This window comes from Cetorhinus maximus, chromosome 26, assembly GCF_964194155.1.
Source record: "Cetorhinus maximus chromosome 26, sCetMax3.hap1.1, whole genome shotgun sequence".
In the NCBI taxonomy this organism is placed as follows: domain Eukaryota; kingdom Metazoa; phylum Chordata; class Chondrichthyes; order Lamniformes; family Cetorhinidae; genus Cetorhinus; species Cetorhinus maximus.
The window spans coordinates 29,989,510-30,011,222 of NC_135904.1; the positions used below are offsets into that span (position 1 = coordinate 29,989,510).

Consider the following 21,713-nt stretch of genomic DNA (forward strand, 5'->3'; position numbering starts at 1 on the left):
GATGACTAAATTATTAGGTTTGATAGAACCTTTCTTTACTGGTAAAAAGAAAAAAGACTGGCAGTTTCCTACACACAGAAATGTGATCATGCCCAGGTAGTTTGTTCTTTTAGTGATGTTGTTCGAGAGTTAAGTATTGGCTAGGATATCGGGGAGACTCCCCCTGCTCTATCTGGAATAGCGCTGTGGCATCTTTCACCATTACCAGCGAGAGCAGAAGAGCTTGGTTTAGCGTCTCATCTGAAAGATGGCACCTCTGACAGCGCACCTCTGACAACCCCTCAGTAATGAACTGGAGCGTCAGCCTAGATTTTTGTGCCTAAGTCTCTGGCGTGGGACTCGAACCCATGAACTCCTGCCTCAGGATACTCTTGTGCATTGTGCTATTGGTATAATCTTCATCACTAGCAGTGTTAATAGACCCAGAAACAAACTATCAAGAGAAAGTGACTTTTCAACTCGGCTGTTGTAATTAAGTTTAGATTTTCCTTTTTAAATAATTGGATACAACACATTTACATACATTAAATAGAAACACAGCACAATTTTAAATCATACATCGTTTAATCTTACAAAGCAATATTTGGAATTAACAAAAAAAATGTTTTTATTATTTTAAACAGAATTTGTTGCCAAGACTATTACTTGTTGATGTATTTATATACAGATTAGCACACTGGATACATCTTTGGCAAGCTGTGATTTTTTTAGGCATCTTGTGAGCAGTAGGATGCCCCAATACCAAATATCTTTCCATATTACAAAAGCAAAAAGGTCGAACATTTACAATGTTATGGAATAAGTTAAAAGCACCAACAAAAACAACAACCAGGAAAACACGTTACATTCTTAATTTCAATATACCTCACAAAGCCTTACCAAAATCCGAAAAAAATAAGTTCCAATTCAGTTCTCTCTGAGCCTTCACTTTGCCTAAACACAACCTATTCAGACTGAGGAACCATCATCACTCAATAAAAGGGCCTTAATTAAATGATTGTGTTTTTTTTTGTGTCTGGTTATTGGGAGTTACATTCACAGTAACTGAATCTCAGGAAAACTTCTCGACAATAACATTATAGAAGTAACTTGGAATCAGAGTTCTGAAGTCTCAGGTTGTTGGAGAAGTGGAATGTATGGGTTGCATCTGGTCATGTTTTTGCGCCTCGTTTGCCAATCCATAAGTGAAGAAACTTTTTAATTAGGAAGCTGGAATGTGAAAAAGGTGGCATAAGTGCACATGAAAAGGCATCTTTAATCAAACAGAGCGAGAGCCAAAAGCAAGTATCGAAAGTGCCTTTTGATCCAGATAATCAAAGAGTTGCAACAAAGAGCCTTTCATGCTGTTTAAAAAAATCTAATTGATAAAATTGAAGTTTTAGGGGACTATGAGGTCCACTTGATTCCCATCTTCATCACCTATAAAACAAGAAAGTTTGAAACATTTGGAGGACCACAGAAGGCAGTAAAATGTGTTGATATTGCCGCACAATACAAAAAGTCTTGGCAGTTTCTTGAAAGTGTCTGAAATTTTCTATCTTTTGCTATAACGAATGCCGGTTAGACAAATCAATAGGAATTTTTAAATCCATTATCTTAAGAGATGTCAGGGAGGTTTAGTGATTTTCTTTGGAGCTGCAAAACGTGTCTTTGTGCAAATTAGGGTTCTGACTGTGCCGGTTTCGACTCCGAACAGATGAGAACATGGTGCTGCAACCAGGCACTTTGCACTTGTGCAGCTGACGAAGGTGCACAGTCTTGTAATGAGCCCTGAAGGTCCCTTTGTTACTGTACATCTTCTGGCAGATGTTGCACATGATTGGTGAGTTAGCAGAAGGGGTTTGTATCAAACGGTCAATAGGCTCTTTGACCACAGCAGCTAGCTGGTATAACTTATCTTTCACCATTAAATCAGGACGCTCAAAATCTTCCACGTCATTTACAGGAACCCCTTCTTCACTCCCGGCATCTGAATCCCATGAATGGATACTGCTTCCTGACTTGACACTGGATGTAGTGCTAAGATCCAGCACAGCCCCATCATAAAATCCATCTCCTCCTTGGGCATCGCTGGACTGCTCCTGAGCGTTGTTGAGAGAAAACACAAAGTGTTCATTTTTGCTCTTTTCTTTCAGTGTTACTGGAGTCTGTCCCATGTGAGTTCTTACCAGAACATCTTTGCAAAGTTCCTTTGTTATAGGGGTGCTGGTGAAGAAGGTCTGAGTCTCATATGAGCCTTTGGTCAGAAGTTTGTGATGAAGATTGATGTTCGCACTATGTCTGAAGATGAGGAAAAGGAGACATCAAATAAATTAATCAATTTTCTGGCACTGGATTAAAATGTAATAACGTGTTCTGCGATACATCAAAAGATGCGAATCTTCTGCTAATGTGTCGAATTGGAGCTACAGGCTTAATATCCTTTGCACATGCATTTCTCTCCAGTTTAGTTAGAAAGTATTATTTTAATCAGTGGATCTCCTGAAATACTGCTTGCTGGTCACAGAATGCGCATTTGTAAATTTCTACCATGCAACACTGAGGGCAACCTAGCCTGTCACTGCAAATGTGCAAAAGCCATATTTGCTGTGCAACCTTTAGGACAACTGGAGGCTCAGTGGATCGTCAAGGCCAATAGAGGCTTTCCTCTCTTTAAAGCAAAATGGAAATGTGTGATTCCGAATGACATATGAAGTGTAATGTCAGATGTGTTTATTCATTAGTGGATCTCCCCGGCACTGCGCATTGTAACTTGGATAACTGTATCCGGATCAGGTGTTATAATGCTCAATGCATTACTCTGTTAAGATGACAATGTGACTTCAGCCTAAAGTGTTGCTCTATAAATATAGGGACTTAGGTCTATCAAAGGTTAATTGTTTTATCAGGGAACTTTGCAAAATGGGATGTGATAACCAATTTCAGACTGTAGCTCAGGAGCCAAAATCAAATACGTTTTGCTTTACACAGTAAACAGGGATTTTTAATTGGTGTATTGGGGACTGAATTCTGCAAATGCCTGTTTTATCATGGAGGACTATAAGTGGCCTTAATTATTGTATGTTCCTTTACCTTTGAATTTAACTTTATCACGTCATTTTAAAAAAAAATATTCAGGGTGGTAGACAATATATTGGAGATTTACAGTAGCCATGTACATTTAGGAACAGTCAAGAAAGGAAAGAAAATAACTTGCATTTATGTAGCACCTATCACATCCTCAGAGTGTTTTGCTTTTCAACCAAAGGATTGCCTTTAAAGTGCAGTTGCTGTTATAATGTAGGTAACTATGTCAGCCAATGATGTTCTGAGGTTTAACGTAATTATGGGAGCAGGATTACTGAGTGTTGCTAATAGGGGATGCCTATTGTATGAATGAAACCTAGCACTAGAAGATGGAACATGAGGTTTGATTCACTAGGTGACCCCTGGGATCTGTTGATACTGGGCAACAGCCCATAGTTTTGAAAGGGTGGGAAGGGAAAGGGATTCCTGGAGTATGGAAATGCTATGGGGTGTACTATCCAAGGGTCAGAGAGCATTATGGGAAGTGTTTGGGCGGTAGTCGTTAGGATGCTCTTAACGCCTTGAACACTGAGGGAATTTTAACTTATCCAGCAGTTAGAATTGGAAACCTGAGCTGAAGTGGTCCTGGGGAGGAGAGTTGAGGTGTGGTAACATTGGACAGCATTGGGGGAGGGTCTTGTATTCTACCAATATTGGACGGGATAATGGGATATGAAGCACTTGTCTCAGAAATGGAGATGGGAGGGCATTCCTGTAACATTTCTGGTGGCGCCTGATTCCTCGGGGAGCTTCAGGAAGCATTTGAGTGGGGTTTCAGGGGAGGAGGGAGCCTGACCAGCCCATTTCCTATCATATCAAGCTCCTCATCAAGGTATGCTTCTTCCACCAGCCTCTGAACTAAGCAACTCCATGACTTAAATTCTGTCTTAACTCACCTTGCCTTCTCTATTCCAAATTCACTGAACTTCAGTCCTCATTAAGCCTCTTCCTCCCCATAAGCTCTGCTACCTATATTCACAGTCACCCCACTGAACTTGTCAATGCCAGTGGCCTTCTTATCCCCATGGTCTAGATCGTTGGCAAGACATTTCCTTGTATTAGTCACCACTGACATTCTGCATCCTCCTCTGGGGGGGGAAAACTGTCTCCCAAGCAATTACAAGTGCTGGTAATCATTGGTCAGGATTGCAGTCTGTAACCAGTTTTAAGGCTCCTTCATGACAGTTCCCTATTTATCAATTGTATACACAAAGAGGTGGATAGGTGGGACAATCGTAGCAGGTAAATGTGGGTAACGGTCGCAGATGTCAGGCCTCAAGGGGTTGAGCTAAGACACATATCTGACAGAAGTTACACAACGTGTGTGTAAAGTCTAATTGATCTTTTTGCAAATTTATTATGGTTAGACAATATTAATTGTATTTTTTTTTCCTGAATGTGGTCAGCTAGCTGAGGTTTAAATAAAACACTTTGAGCAAGTTAATTGGTTTGTGTGTCTTTTAAAAATATATATATTTGACTGGTCTCTTTGTTTTGAATCTATGGAAGAAATTTGAACTGAGATGGAATAAATTGCAAGTGCAAGGGCAGGTATAACAGCCAGAGAACTGTGAAACATGAATACAATAGACACAAAGTGCATGACGTGTATAGAACAGTAGGTCCAGTATTAAGCTTCTAGAGAATGCTGAATGAACCACTCTTCATCCTTGAAGGCTCAAGAATGGCAGTGACTTTGACTTCAGCCCCAGCTAAGAAAACTAAGATGGAGAGAGAGAAATAAATAATCATCCAGGCTTCCTGCTGACCCTTGACAGGATATGCATGTGTGTGGAGCTGTGTATGAAAGAGAGGGAGAGACAGGGACAGATTGAGACTTTGGGATGAGCAACAGCAATTGTCCATCTCCTCTTTTACCAATGTTAAAATACAAACTGCTCGCAATTCTTGTCCACCCACTTGCTTCACGCTCCACTGCCTCCCTGCAGTCTGTCCGATGACCATCACGGCCCTCCTCTGTATTTCCCTGCGGAATGTCCATTCACTTATGAACAAGGCCCTTGCCACCATGAAGATTTTCTGGCTGACTGCACTATCATGACATTGACGGAAACCCGGCTTACAGGAAATGACACCTTGTCCACGGGGTTGATATAATAGCATGAGTAGAGGATTGGTTAACTAATGGAAAACGGTCAATATTAATGAATTGGATGAAGGGACAGGTTGCATTATAGCCAAGTTTGCTGAGGATACAAAGGGAGTAGGAAAGCAAGTTGTGAGGAGGATACAAAGCCGGCAAAGGGATAATAGGTTAAGTGTGTGGACGATAAAATTGGCAGATGGAGCATAATATAGGAAAATGTGAGGTTGCCCACTTTGGCAGGAAGAATAGAAAAACACTATTGTTTAAATGGAGAGAGACTGCAGAATGCTGCAGTGCAGAGGGATCTGGGTGTTGTTGTACATACAAGCATGTGAATTAGGAGCAGGAGTAGGCTATTCGGCCCCTTGAACCTGCTGTGCCATTAAACAAGATTATGGCTGAACTGATGTGGCCTCAACTCCACATTCCTGACTACTCCCGGTAACCTTGGGCTCCCTTATTAGTCAAGAATCTATCTACTTCTAACTTAAAAATATTCAATGACCCTGCCTCCACCAGTCTCTGGGGAAGAGAGTTCCAAAGACTTACGACTCTCTGCGGAAAAAAAAGTTCCCCATATCTCTGTCCTAAATGGGAGGCCCTTTATTTTTAAACTGTGCCCCCTAGTTCTAGTCTCTTCCACTAGGGAAATCATCCTCTCAGCATCCATCCTATCAAGCCCCTTCTAGATCATATATGTTTCAATAAGATCACCTCTCATTCTTCTAAACTCCAATGGATAAAGGCCCAACCTGTGCAACCTTTCCTCATAAGATAATCCCCACCCCACCCCCATCCCAGGTATTAGTCAAGTGAACCTTCTCTGAACTGCTTCTAGCGCTTTTATATCCTTTCTTAAATAACGAGACCAAAACTGTACACAATACTCCAGATACGGGCTCACCAACGCCCTGCACAACTATAGTAAAACATCCCTACTTTTACATTCCATTCCCCTTACAAAAATGCCAACATTACATTTGTCTTCCTAATCACTTGCTGTACTGTACCTGCACACTAACTTTTTGTGATTCATGTGCCCGGACACCCAGATCCCTCTGTACCTCAGAGTTCTCCAATCTATCTCCAGTTAAATAGTATACTGCTTTTCTATTCTTTCTGCCAAAGTGGACAAGTTCACATTTTCCACATGATACTCCAGCTGCCAAATTTTTGTCCACTCACTTAACCCATCTATGTTCCTTTGCAGGCTCCTTACATCCTTTTCACAACTAATTTTCCTACCTATATTTGTGTCATCAGCAAACTTAGCAACCATACATTCAGTCCCTTCATCCAAGTTATTGATATAGATTCTCTATAGTTGAGGCCCCAGCACTGAACCCTGTGGCACTCCACTTGCTGCATCTTGTCAACCTGAAAATGACCTATTTCCTGTTAGCTAACCAATCCTCTATCCAAGCTAATATGCTACATTAATCACAAAAAGTTAGTGTGCAGCTACAGCAAGTAATTAGGAAGGCAAATGGAATGTTAGCCTTCATTTCAAGCGGGATGGAATATTTAAGTATGGAAGTCGTGCTACTGCTGTTCAGGGTATTGGTGAGACTGCACCTGGTGTACTCTGTACAGTCTTGGCCTCCTTACTTAAGGAGAGATATATTTGCTTTGGACGCAGTTTAGAGAAGGTTCACTAGGCTGATTCCTGGGATGAAGGTACTTTCTAACGAGAAAAGGTTGAGCAGGTTGGGCCTATAGTCATTGGAGTTTAGAGGGATGAGAGGTGGTCTTATTGAAACATATAAGATTCTGAGGAGGCTGGACAGGGTAGGCGCTAGAAGGATGTTTCCGCTCATGGGGAACCTGGAATTAAGGGGCAGGGTTTAAAAATGAGGCGTCTTCCATTTAGGATGGAGATGGGGAAGAATTTCTCCTCTCAGAAGGTCGTGAGTCTTTGGAATTCTCTTCCACAGAGAGCAGTGGAGGCTGGGCTCAAGGCTGAGTTAGACAGATTTTTGATTGATAAGAGAGTGAAGGGTTGTGGGGACAGGCAGGAAAGTGGCGTTAAGGCCACAATCAGATCAGCCACGGTTTATTAACTGGCGGAGCAGCCTCAATGGGCCAAATGGCCTACTCCTGCACATATTTCTTATGATCTTATGTCCTTTACTGCTGTGTTGTTGCAAGTTAAAACTTTTCCATCATTGGTCTGCCCAAACCATTTGGCCCTTATCACTAAGTCACACCTTGCCCGATCTCTCCCTCTACTTCTCTAGAAACTTCTCCTCCATTGACCATCTTACATAATTCTTGGAATGTGGGTGACATTGGTAGGGTCAGGGCTTACTGTCCATCCCATAATGTTTGAGAAGTTGGAGGTGTTGGGCCTTCTTGAATCGCTGATGGTGGTTTTATACAACTGAATGGCTTTAAGGCCACTTCAGAGTGGAGTTAAGAGTCAACACACAGGCCAAGCAGGGTAGTGAAGGCCGGTCCTTCCTTAAAGGCTATTAGTGAACCCGTTGGTATTTATGACAGTCTGACAGCTTCACGCTCACTTTCACTCTTATCAGCTTGTTCTTTTCAACCTTTAAAAAAAAACTGAATTCAAATCATTTCAGACAACAATGTCAAGATTTCAATTTAAATTCACTAGATTATTAGTCCAGGCCTTTGGATTACTATTCCAATAACATAACCACTATGCAACTGTACCCTTGTTTCATCCCTTTTATCAATCTTTCAGAAGCTATCAATCCCCAAACCCAACCCAAGCTCTTCATCAAGGTATGCTTCCTCTGTCAGCCTCTGCACTAGACAACTCCAGCCTCAACGATTTAAATTCCATCTTACCTCACCTTCTCTATTCTAAATTCACAGACCTTGTCCTCCCTAAAGCTCTCCCTCAACCTAAACTCTGATCTATATTCACGTCACACCCACTGACCATTGCCTATGGCCTATCTCCTGCCGTGGTCCCAAACACTGGCAAAACCACCACCTACATTCCCCTATCCCCTTCCAACCTCACTTCCTTTCCTTCTCCTGGAGAAAACAACTTCTCTGAGCAATTGTAACTGCTTTTCCAAACTGCCAACTGCCAGGCTTTGGCTTCCCATTCACTACAATACTCCTGCCTGTTGATCTGATCAGTCACTCTCTCACCGTCAGCTTTGATGCTCTTACCTCCAATTACATCTTCACTCGATTCCGCTCTGTCAAGGGGAAGCTAGATAAGCACATGTGGGAGAAAGGAGCAGAAGAATATACTGGTAGAGTTATAGGAGGCGGCTCACATGGAGCTGTGGACTTGGTGTAATGTGGTGTAGCTTCCTCTGGTATGCCCCTTTTCACCCTGTCAGTACTTGCGGACTTGGTGCATCTGGTGAATGGTTAATTTAGGCAGCCATCAGCAGATCTGGCCGAACCACATCTCCTCTTCCAAAACTGTTCACTACTTTGGAAAAATAACCTCCAGTACCAACTGTCTCATTAATCCCCTCTCCCTGCCCCCTTTATTATCAACTCTAGCAACAAGCGTGACAAACTGTCAAATTTATCTGTCACTAGGATTGAGGTTATGTATTATTTCTTCATCCACCAACACAAACCTTCTTGCAAGGTCCCATACATCCTCCTCAAGCTCATTACCCTCCTGAAGCTCATCCTGTCCACAAGATCCACCTCCTGCTCTCTTGTTTCAGGACACATCGAATTCAACAGCTTCAGACCATGAACTCTATCCTCCATTTTGATTCTTTTTTTTATAAATCAACTGCCAATCTTACCTTGTTTTCCTGTTTTAGCCTTCATGTAGGGCTGTTCATTATTGTGCCATTAACACTCAATCTGGACCAATGCTTTGTTTCTTTACTATAACCATTACCTCCCCTGTTGTTATTCAATCTCTCCCACCCTCTGCCCTATCCCTGACCTCCCCTTTAGTTCTTCCTCCCCCATTTCAACAACGTAAAAAAAACACATCACGTTTCTACCTCCCTTCAGTTCCGAAGAGTCACATTTGACTCGAGAAGTTAATTCTGTTTCTCTCTCCACTGATGCCTGCTGAGTATTTCCAGTGCTTTCTGCTCTTATTTTGACTTGTTTTTCCTGCACTTGCACCCGTTTCCTCTGGGGACCCCACTATCTGTCCTTGGCCCCGTCCTCCTCAGAATCTGCATGCTGCCTCCTAGCGACATCATCTGAAGACATGGGATCTGCTTTCACATATTGCTGATGACACCCAGCCTTGCCTCTACACCAACTGTCTTAACTCCTTAATTGCCTTTAAGGGGTCTTGGATGAGCCCTGGGTTCCTCCAGTTAAACCCTTTGGTGGAGGGGGGGTGGGGGGGCAGCAGTGGCTACTGCCTTTGAAAGCTATCAGAAATTCCATAGCCTTACCACTAATTCCTTCTCTTCCCCTCAGCCACTGTCTTAGTTGGACAGGTTACTAGAAACCTTGGTGCTACATTTGACCCTGGAGTGAACTTCTGATCTCATATTGTGTCCATTGCAAGGATAGCTAACTTCCTCCTCTATCTGCCTCCACCCTCGCTGCTGACACTCTCACCCGTAATCTTTTCCACTTCCAAACTCAACTATTCCAGTGCTTTCCTGGCCGGTTTCCCATTCTCTATGCTTTGTAAACCTCACCTAAATCCGGACTTTGCTGTCTGGTGTTCTATCCTGCACCAAGCCCTGCACGCCCACCACTATGGTTCTTACTGACCGACACTAACTGCCCACCCAGAAGGAAAAACTAGTTCAAAATTTTCAAATCCCAGGGAAAACCATACTGGAGTTCCATTTTAAGGTAAACAAGGCCAGTTTGGACAAGCTTTACTGGTACCCTTCATTTCCAAGTTTTACTGGTTTATCCTTCTGTCCTGCACTCAATCCAATTTAAAATACCCGCCCTCACGTTTAAATCTCTTCATGGCTTCATGGTCTCTATCTCTGTAGCCGCCTCTAAACCTATAACCACGCAGTCTATCACCCTCTATCAGCTCTCTGTTCTGCTCTCTTGTGCATCCCTTTTTCCCTTTGCCCCTCCACAGGGAGCCATGCCTTCAGCCAGTTAAACCTCTCATTCTAGAATTTGCTCCCTAAAACTATATGGCACTCCACCTCTCTCATCTCATTTTAGATTCTTAAGAGCTCTCTGGCCTCAATCTTCCTCTCTGCCTAATTCATTTCCCACTTCTTCATTTTTTTACCTGATCACACCTCTGTCAAGTACCTTGGGACATGTTTCAATGTGAAAGGAAACATTCAAATAACGTGGCGTGAAAGTGAGAGACACATTAAATAGATGGGGACCATATCAGGCTTGGCTGATTGCCTTCTCACATTTGGAAAGCCCAGCAATCGTTGCCCGAGCGCGTAAGTGCAGAAGGGCCACTGGAGGCATCCGACTCTGCCCACCTACAGGGCAGAAAGGATATCTGGCGGGTGGGGAGGTTAAGGGGGCATCTATTAAGGTATGTCAATGTTGATAATGCATCCAAAATAGGTAAAAGAAAATCAGTGCTACAAAACTGACAGGAAGACACAGCGGGTCTAACCTCCTCCCTATCATGGAGTGTCTAAGCAAACTTACCACTTCCCAGACAAAGAAATGCAAAAAAATGTTTCAGTGGCATTTCTAAAGCAACCCCCGCACTTGGTTCAGGTCCTGTGGACTGTGTAAATAAGCGACTGACACAAACAGCATCCACTCACCAATGGCTGCCACTTGGACATATGCCAGCTGCCCCTCCCCAGGTTTCCTACAGCGAAGGCCTGAATATTTGCTGGGACATGATCCCGCCGATACCAGGAGTCCCTCAATTCCTTACCCAAGTGGCCATTCTCCATCTGAGAGTCAATGTGGTTTCAGTGAGCTAGTCGACAGGGAAGGGCATCACACCAGCCATCTTGGACTGACGCAGTTCCCAGCAGGAGGCCGCATTTCTCCCCTCCTTATACCATGAACACTGAGGCTGCGATTAGGTAACTCAAAGGATCAGGCTGGGTATATATGCTTGGACTGTCGGACTCAACTACTCATTGTCTAAACTCAGTAGAACAGCAGGGAATCCTCTCTCAGTCTTTCTTAAATTTCACTGAAAGCTGAAATTCTGCCCCTAAGTCATTCATTATATATTATTTCAAGTAGTTCACTGTGCAAGACATTTAATTTTAGGCTCCAAAAACTTGGATGATTTTTTTGTTTCAATATAATAACTAGAAGGCAAAATTGAAGGGACCATCTTCCCTCAGTCACCACTCCCCACTGCCCCCAGTTTTATTAGCTTCCCGCTCCCCTGCACCTCCGCAGCTGCCAATCTGGCTCCCCAGGGCCAAAGCAGGTGGAGCAGCCAAAATTCCAACAGCACCGTCTCAGACACAACTCTGCTTTCTGTACCTGCGCCAGACACAAGTGCTGGCTGCCAAGGAGAATCCAGGCAAAAGGTTTTCAAAACATGCAAACATGAGGACCAGTTTGAGAACGCAAGCCGAAGTGAATCAGAACATTATTGAAGCAACTGCTTTCAGCTTTTTAAAAACAAGACAAGAAGCAACTTTTCACTGACCTGTCCCTACTGCGCCTTGAAGGGAAGGCTGCATTACAACCTCCAACTGTGCACATGTGCATCTCCTTTAGATGCACGTTTTTGTAATGCAACTTAACACTGTAAGAACTTTTAAACACCTTCTTGCAGACATAGCAATAGTTAGGATTAGAAGTACCCTGATTATCTCCAACTGGCTGCGGACATGTGCAGCCGTTCACCGCTGGACTGTCGGAACATGGTGAGCCAGCCCTCTGATGCAATAATGCACTGTTGAAGCCTCCATTGATCAGCCTGCACTGCACTTCCTTATAAGTGTTTGTTGGCTGCAACCAACCTTCTGTTTTAGATACCAAGTTCTCGCCACTGTCTGGTTCAGACTCCCTTTGCTCATCCCCAAGGGACGAAATGATTACAGTTTTTGCCTTCACATAAGCATCTCCATTTTCCAAGTGAAGTGGGACATTGTCTGATTTTCCTTCAGTACTTGCTCGCATATTAGCAATCATCAAGTCTTGTTGCTGCACTTTAAGGCTCTGCTCTTCTGTATCAGACAAATAATTTATACCACTTTCAGTTCCTTCTAAACCATTGTTCATATCCTCAAACTCACTGTCACTTCTAAGTTGTGCAGCCATGCCACAGTCAGGAGCTCCACCTTCGGGGTCCTCTAGTTCTTCCATAGTTTCTTTTTCGATTTTAACAGGCATGCTAGATTTACGTGACTTCTTTTTTGGCACGGGATCCCTCGATGGGTCTCTTGCTGGAAGCTGCTCAGGGATCGAAGGGGCTGTGACAGGTAAAGAAGGGAGGGCGCCTGGAGGGACAGCAAGTTCAGACGGTGTCACAAGGCTGCGATAGAAAGGAAGGACTGGCTGCACGGTCTTCAGGTTTTGAAACATGGTGCCATGCCCGACGTTAGGAATGCTGCTCAGGGCATTGTTCTGAAGGCTTGACTCTGCCCGGGGGTTATCAAATCCTGTCAGAGAACGGGTGTCCGTGTTAGGGCAGTTGGCGATGTCAAGCTTTTTGTTGCTGACCTGGATAACGGTCGTTAAAGAGCAGTTTCTTAGATCCTTGTCACGATTGTTTTTCATGGTTGGCATGTGAAGCCTGGGGTTGGGATTGGAGCTGTGACGATTACGGCTGCGTAGGGAACTGAAAACCATATTACAACCTTCCACTGTGCATCGGTGTTTAATTTTCAGGTGAACTGCATTGTAATGAATCTTTAACGTGCCTTTATCATAAAAGGTCTTCTCACATGCACTGCAGTAAACACGTCCCTTGGTTGTTAGGCAACTAGCCTTTTCCATGGATTTGACTCTGGTATGAGAAGGCACATGTGCTTGCTCGAGCTCATGTTTTGGTGTTACACTGAGTGAAGGAGAAGCCACAGCGCTGGACTCATTGGTGGAGTTATTCTTCAGATCTAGGTTAATGTCGTCTTGGGAATCCTGGCTGTTTTCTTCAGCACTCTGGAAAGAATCAGCATGAGTGTTTAAAAGAAAACTTTTACTGATAGGAATTGGAATTTCTTGCTTGGTTTCTCGTGGTCTATCTTGAGATTGATCAAGGAGGAAGCTGTTCGGGGATGTCCCCAGAAGGGGCATTGGGATAGGATTGAAGAATTGGAATGGTAACATAAACGCCAGGTTGTTCACAATGTTCTCAAAGTGATGAATACTGTTCACGTTCACTTTTTCAGAATGAGTGGCTAGACCAGGATTTCGGGTTTGATTGCTGCTTTCTATAAATGCTCTGATGTCGGAGTTATTTTTGGTAGGCGGGACCACAACAGCATGTCCCTCCTTCTCCTGAATCGCCATGAGCTCTACGATGGATTTGGTTTCTCCAAAACGAAGGAACTGGTGCAGAGAGACCATTTCTTCCTCATAAGTCATTATGCTCCACCGATCAAGCACTTTTCCTGAGGCATCCTGTAACACAAGAATTAGCATGGAATAAAACTCATCACAGCCTGGCATGATTTACTTCATTGATAATGTCCCTAAAAGTGGCTTCACGTTTTCTCACTGGTGGTGGGATCCTTCACCATTGGAGGGCACATGTTGGAACACTATGGGCAAAAGAATCCCAAGATTTTCTGGGATTGTCCTATGAGGAGAGATTGAGGAGACTGGGCCTGTATTCTCTAGTGTTTAGAAGAATGAGTTGATCTCATTGAAACATACAAAATTCTCACAGGACTCGACAGGGTACATGCAGGAAGGATGTTTCTCCTGACTGGGTGGAGGGGTGCGGAGTCTAGAACCAGAGGACATGATCTCAGAATAAGGGGTAGGCCATTCAGGACTGAGATGAGGAGGAATTTCTTCACTCAGAGGGTGGTGAATCTTTGGAATTCTCTACCCCAGAGGACTGTGGAGGGTCCGTCGTTGAGTATGTTCCAGACAGGGATCAACAGATTTTTAGATGTTAAAAAAATCAAGGGACATGGGGATAGTGTGGGAAAATGGTGTTGAAGTAGAAGATGATCTAGTTGAATGGTGGAGCAGGCTTGAGGGGCCAAATGGCCTACTCCTATTTCCTATGTTCCTATGCATGACCCTATGTGCTGGCAATGGGCGAGGGTCCCAATCATTTCCACAGGTTCAGAAAATTGCTCCCATTCGATCAACTGCAGCAAACAGCGGACCAGTTTTTGAGGAAGCATTTCTTATAGTTCTCACATGGTTTATCAATTGATTGTTGAGGTTTCAAAATACTCAAGGTTTCAAATACTCAAAAAGCCGGTTAAACATTCTTGCTTCAATTGGATGAACTGGATCTGTTTCCACTCAAGCTGTTACATGGAACAAGATATAAAAGCAAGGTGCAGCAAGGCAAAGGCAAAATCAAGTTTTCATTATCCCATTAGAGATATACCTTCTTAACTCATCATTCTATGGGATTAGGGTAAGAAGGGGGATAGTTTTTCTCTTGGCTTGCGCTCCCTCCCAGCTGAAGCAATAAGAATTATTTGTATTGGCAAATGTGAGGAAAAATAGGAAAACTTTTTCTTTTGAAAAACTTACCTTTCCAAGAGTAAGGAAGATGCTGCACCTCAGAGCGAAAAGGGTACTCACCCGAAAATAAGCACTCACAAGTAAATAAACTTTTATAAAACGACCTGGCACACTTCAATTCCTGAGGTTAAAATGAATAAACAGAGCTGCTCTACCAATATAACAATGGTTATAACGGTTCCTCTCCAATACATACTCAAATAAACTACTAACCCAATTTGTATCTATAACCTGGTCACAGGCTTTAAAGGTGACTTTTGAAACTAGAGACATAGTAAGTCTGAAGGGTTCATGAAGAGGATTTGAGAGTACAGACATATAATGGCTTAAGGTTGTGTTGCTGATGATGGAGCTAGCGATGATGGAGCTTGCGATGATGCTTGGGGGTGGGGAGGGAGAGAAAAAACACAGAAGACCAGTGTCAGGAGAGTGGAAGATGCAAACTGGGACTTACAGCTGGAGAAGGATGCTGAGGTAGGGTGGGGTGAGAGCATGACGGGGTTTGAAAATAAGGGTAAGGATTTTGGAAGTGATGCAATGGGGCTAATTCACTCTGGGATGGTGGAAATCAGACTGTGTACAAGGTGCATTGGGTGGAATCTGTGCAAGATGGGATTTGGGAAACTAGCAAAATTAGCAACTAGAAGAAATTTCATCTAGCGCTAATAAAAGGTGCCCATAAGAGGTTCAGCAATGGGGAAGGAGGGGGCTGCAGGGATTCAGGACAATCTGTTCCGACTGTGGGATATCATGCTGTTGTTGGCAGTCTCTAATGGGCGTTCTTAGGGACAGGGTTTGAGCGAGCTAGAGCTATCATCATTAGTTTCTAATTACCTCTTCTCAGGTCTCAAAAGAGAGCATCTGGGGTAAATTGGGAGTCTTCTATGGAGTGACAATCAGCACTGGATTGCCGCTCTGCTTCTCTTTACTCACCCTAGACTGGAGCTGCACATTTCCTGCCAGGACTTCTGACCAAGGTCTGCTGAGAAATGAGCAGCTCCGGGAGCAGCAACATCGGGGCACGTGAAGCTGTCAAGTGCTAAGTTTAAATGTCCCAGCCACTTCGATAGGAGAGGAGGTAAGTGTGTAAGGTAAATGAGTAGGATGGGTTGGAAGATCAGGTGGTTGGGGGGGGTTCAGGGGGGTGGTGGGATGTCACGTGGTCGGGGGCGGGGTCAAATGACCTGGAGGATGGGGAGTAGTCAGGTTGTGGAAGGGTGGGGGGGATGGTTGGGTCGGGGGAGTAGTCAGGCGGTGGGGGGCTCGTCGGGGGGTGGGGAGGTTTTCTTTGGTGGGGGTGGGTGGGTTAGTTGGGAGGGGTGGGGTGGGGTTTGGTACCATAGTTACCCAGGAGTTAAAAGTGGTTGTAATCCTTCTAACTTTGCCTGGGCAACTATTCTGCTAAGGGAGTTGGAACCACACTAAGTCTCCGACTTTAAATCGGAGTTTCAGACACAGGGTAATTGCCCAACAGAAGTTGAAACCTCCCAGGCAATTCCTGTGCAATCCTTGCGTGGGGATTTCCAAAGGGTCCCCCCAGTACATCTTCCCGGGTACCTCCAGGGCATGACCATCCGGAGAACAGAATATCAGGGTCATTGTTTACAGTGAACCAAATAATTAGTAGTTTTATAAGAACGAGTGTTATATCACGTAATGTACAAAAAGTGTTCTTCTGAAGCTAAAGTGAATTTCCTCTGGAAAAACCACAGTGGTAGTAAGAGTATAATTGTTTGCTGGTGATGTCATTGAGAGTTGAGTTTTGTGCATGCTTTAAATCAGGATTCAGGATTAAGCGCCTGGCTTTTCCTTGTTCTAATTTGAAAAGAAGGGTAGTTGTTTTTTGGCTGCATTTTCTTTTGGGTTGCGTATTAGTGAGCTGTTTTCTGTTGGTGGAAAAGTTTCCCTGTGTCCAAATGACTATCTTCCCTGGTCTTCTGCTGCAGTTTTGGAATAAATTAGCCGAAGGTTGTCTATAATTCAGTGAGTGATATGATGACAGAAAGTTCACAAATGTAGACATGCGATTTGTAAAGTCAAATTGCTGTTACATGCTCAGGGTCAAAGTTTCATTTTGCCTGGTCAGGAACCTTTGCAAGTTGGAATATTCCTGTCAGTTTTGGGCCACAAATCAGAACCAAATAACAGTTTGTGATTGTTTTGCATCTGGAGTTTTGAACCTGTGAACATTTGGTGCATCATTTATAATATGCTAGTGAATCTCCTGTGGCACTGCTCATGGTGATTCAGACGATTTGATAAGCACAGCAGGACAATGGGCTGTGCTTCCCTCTTTACTGTTAGCAAACACTGTGTTGATAGCTTCACTGATCTATGTGCAGGGAAGAGCTACCCCCATCCTCCCCCACCAATACCCCAAGTCCCTCCTTAAGGTTGTGTCCTGCACAATAATACCATTTAACTTGCATTGCCTTTATCTATTATCATTTCCCAATCTGGTTTGTACCATTGAGCGACACTTACCACTCTCAGCCTGTTGTATATTTTGTGTATCTAGTGCCATCTCTCCATTGCTAAGTGTGCAACATGTTTACTTACAAGAGTTTAAAAATATCTCTGCAATCACAAAATGTCTGCACCATGCTTAACCCAGCTCTGGCTTTTAGAAGCTGCTGTGGTGTCTGTTTCCCTTGCTCTGAGTCCACACTTAGGCTTAACCAATCAAGCACAGTGAGCATAGATCAGTTAGCTACCAGACTCTCATAATTAAACACAGAACTATCGAACAATTGAACACAACACAGCCCAACTTCCCAATATACCCAGATCCTTCTATATTTGATCAGTCTATTTCCCTTTACTTGACAGTTCCTCCCATCTTACTAAAATGTAAAAAATATTTTAGTCATTTTTTTCTCACAACCATTATTATTGTTGCTGTATATTAAAATCATCCAAGCCCCTTATAGTAAAATGGGAGAGGGAGAATTCTATGATACCAAACCTTGCTGTGAAGACAGATGTAGAGAGTTTCTACCTTGGAATATTGTTCAGACACTAGTAAGGGTATCTTACAACTGGACCCAACTTTTTGGGCGCTACGAGTGCCAAAACAGTGCCCGTGGTGCACGCGCACACATGCATTGTGAATTGTACTGGGTTCAATTTGGTGAGGGCATTAGTGTGCGTGTACTGAATGTCTTCCCAAAATTTGCACAGCAGACACAGCGTGAGGTCAATCAGTGTATAAAAGATTCCAGCCAATACCCTCTCTTAATTTTGTCCCAGCTGAACACACATTTAGCTGCAGGGAGCGCCCTGCCCCCCACCCCAACCCCCTGATACATCACTGTTTAGAAGGATCAACAATTACTTACAGGTTAGTTTCTGGTTGATTTCTTATGGCTTTTCCGATGATTCTGTAAGCGTTTTGTGGTTTCTATTGTTATTCCAAGTTGCAAAAGTATAGAGGGCATGGTTTTTACTGACTTCAAGGCTTCTGCAGAAACCAGGTGCTCCTAGACATGGGTGCACTAGTAGGTATTCCCCTTGGAAGACAGCATGACATGAAAGAATGAACAAAGGCCATACAGAGCAGGACAAGCTGCTGGAAGAGGGAGTAGGAGGAGTGGGGTGGTGGGGGGAGGGTTATCAGTGGGAGGCTGTATCTGCCAGGGTGCTCAGGGAACAATTCTCCGACCTGAACCTCAGCGAGGAACAACTTGAGAGATGTTGGCTATTCAGTAAACATGGCTTCACTGAAATTTGCAGCCACAACTATAAGTACGGACAGGGTGAGGAAGGCATTACCAGTGGATGTGAAGCTAACCTTTGTGATGAACTTTTTTGTGTCTCTGGCTCCTTCCAGGCTACACCTGGACATAGTTGCAACATCTCGGAGTTTGCTGTCCAAGGTTACATAAGGGAGTTTACTCCAGTTCTCTATTCAGGGAAAGATAACTACACATCATTCTCTCTTGCCAGATACAAGCAGGAGGTGCAAGCACGTGGCTTTGTTAGGATTGCAGGCTTCCCATACTGCAGGGTGCCAGTGATTACATGTAAATTTCTTTACAGCACCGCATGTCAATTCTGCCACGAAATAGACATGCAAGGGATTCCATTCTCTCAAAGCCCAACTGGTGTGTGGCCATAGGCAGCGAATCATGCAGGTGAATACTCACTTTCCTGGCACTACACATGTAGATAGGTGATCTTTCCCAAGATTGAGAAGAGGAGAACAACCTCTCTGAAAAAGCAGATGGAAGTGGCTGAGGAAGTGTGGTCTGTCCAAACTGAAGTCAGTGCAACAAGAGCAGGGAATGGCAGGTGAGTGGCATAGCACTTTCAGGTGCCAAGTCCCACACTCTGACTTTCCCAGCATTCTCCTGCACAGTGATCCTCAGAACAACACACATTGCAGCTTTCGCTCATTGTCTCTATCACCTCACAACCCCATCTGTACAACTGCCCACCCTCATTCTATTGCTCTCTCACTCCCATGCCTCACGTTCGCCCTCTGCAAATGTTGCCCTTCCCTCCTCTCCACACAAACCATTCTGAACACTCATACCTCTCTGCTCTCTCTCCTTGCAGGTGAACATACAAGAACATAAGATGATAAGAAATAGGAGCAAGAGTAGACCATTCGGCCCCTTTAGCCTGTTCCGCCATTCAACAAGATCATGGCTGATCTTCTTGTGTTTCAATTTCCACATTCTCATCTACAACTAACTAGTGGAGACGCAGAGAAATTGGTGGTGGGGGGGGTAGTGGTTTGGTGGCCCTCCGGTGACAGGAACCTCGATGGCCATTGGCAACAGAGTCCAACCGGCTCACCGGGAAGCAAGTCTTGTTCCAGGAGGCTGAAGATGTCAGTGAAGACCTACTGTGAAGACCTGAGCCATTGGAGCTTACACATGTTGAGAGAGCTGATCCTCTGCCCACAGAACCTATGTTGGGGGTTTAACCTTCTTAGAGCTGGATCTGTGTGTTCATCCCTCTGCCCTGTGGAAAGGCATGTGGCGGAGAAGTTGGCAGCTGGTGCTGCTCCTACTGGTGTTGGTGGTATTGGTATCACCGTTCCTCTTGCTCCTCATCAAAAGTTCAAAGCAGAGCTCCAAAAGCTGCTCCCATACTGTGCTGAAAAGGGGCAGCATGGGAGGTGGGTGAAGTGCAAGGTAGGTAAAGTGACTTCCAAGAAGTTGGCAATCACCTGCCAAGCACTAGAAGTACTGGCTGAGAAAGAGAGGGTGCTGTGAACAGCAGCCTCTCACCTGTCCGTGGCTGGAGCTCGTCAGCTTCACCAATCAAAGGGTTCGCTGCCCCTCTTTCACTAAAGAAGTGCTTCCCACTGTGCACTCATCTTGGTGACCCTGGCAAGTCGCTGACAGTTCAGGAAATAGGCCCACTCACTGTTAAATCCAGAATCCTTGGCTAAGACAGAACTTATTGTTCTATTTGAATATTTAAATGCTTTACCTGACAGCTGCCATGAGGAGGAGCAGGTGAAGGGTTTTGGGGGGGGCCAGCAGGCGGGGAGTGATTTCCTAAATGCCTGCAAACCGGCCCAAGCGAAACCTGGAAGAGGGTGGATGATGCCGGCATCTTGTACTGGACATCATTTTCAGGGGATTTAACTCCCCCGCAGGTACCCAAGTCCACCTGCCATTGCCTGAAAAAAATGCATCCCTGTTTCCTCCTGGTCGATTACTTTCCCAACTTGCTTTGTATCATCATCAAACTGAAATATATTGCTTAGTGACGAAGTTATCTGAAGACCATAACCAAATAAAGTATCAACCATCTAAAAGTACACAAATTTGCAAGTTTATGCAGTAAAATCTGCATTTGATCTCCAAGGAATGTAGAGGCTGTAAATGCCTCTAAATTAAATCAACTAGAGCTTACTCTGAGCCATTGATGGAATAACATCCCATAAAAGGAAGTTTATTGAAATATTACAATTTAGAGCCAAATCTGGATTATGTTGGCAACATTCAGTTCCACATATTATTTTGCCTTTCCAGTGGGTAATATTTTTGGTGCCATAAGTGTTCACCAGCGAAAGTAAACATCACTATTGAATTGTTTCTTTTTCCTAGGAGATGAATCACTGACTGCACCTCCTGTGAAAATTCCTGAGTGGAAGACTACTGAACAATTGAGAGTCTAAGATTGTGCTTTCAGCATGTGAGGAATATTTGAAACTTCCAAAGTCGAGCTTTAACAAATCAGTGTCAAAAGCTTTCACCAAAGACGACAATATTAATTGGCGATTGCCAATTAGGATCATTCCCTTTCTGAGGAAGGCAAGGTCAAATGTTAAATTTCTGACATAAAAGCAAAATACCACGGATGCTGGAAATCTGAAATAAAGAACAGAAAATGCTGGAAAAACTCAGCAGGTCTGGCAGCATCTGTGGAGGGAGAAACAGAGTTAACCTTGCAAGTCCATGTGACTTTTCTTCAGAGCTCCGAAGAATCACATGGATTCAAAACGTTAACTCTGTGCTGAGTTTTTGCAGCATTTTCTGTTTTTTTTTTAAACTTCTGGCAGTCAGTTAATGAAGCAGCAGACTAAAATTCAATCTTTACTTAGTTTTAGGTTTACTCAGAGTGAAGCATTACAAATGTGTAACTCCTTACTCTACCTCACACCACCAGTGTCAATAAATGTCTCTTTATTTGCGCTCAAGTAATTGTCTAATGAATGCCCTCCACCTGTATACAGTTATTCTTATTTTGTACAATTTGTTTTTATTTAATCATGGGATGTGGGCGTCGCTGGCTAGGCCAGCATGTATTGCCCATCCCTACTTGCCCTTGTGAAGGTGGTGATGAGCTGCCTTTTTGAACCACTGCAGTCTTTGTGGTGTAGATACACCCACAGTGCTGTTAGGAAGGGAGTTCCAGGATTCTGACCCAGCGACAGTGAAGGAATGGTGATATATTTCTAAGTCAGGATGATGAGTGGTTCGGAGAGGAACTTCCAGGTGGTGGTGTTCCCATGAGTCTGCTGCCTTTGCCCTTC

At 43.9% G+C, this 21,713-nt stretch overlaps 1 protein-coding gene across 1 annotated transcript in view; it reads right to left on the reverse strand.

Annotated features, from left to right (window-relative positions):
• Nucleotides 1–542: 542 nt before the first annotated feature.
• The window catches only part of bnc1 (basonuclin zinc finger protein 1), a 97,790-nt gene continuing 76,619 nt past the window's right edge, over nt 543–21,713 (reverse strand). The window contains exons 4-5 of the mRNA XM_078530433.1: nt 11,712–13,630; nt 543–2,280 (exon numbers count right to left, since the gene is read on the reverse strand). Of these exons, the coding sequence (XP_078386559.1) occupies nt 1,617–2,280; nt 11,712–13,630 (2,583 nt within the window). The 3' untranslated portion in view covers nt 543–1,616. The remainder of the gene's footprint in view (nt 2,281–11,711; nt 13,631–21,713) is intronic.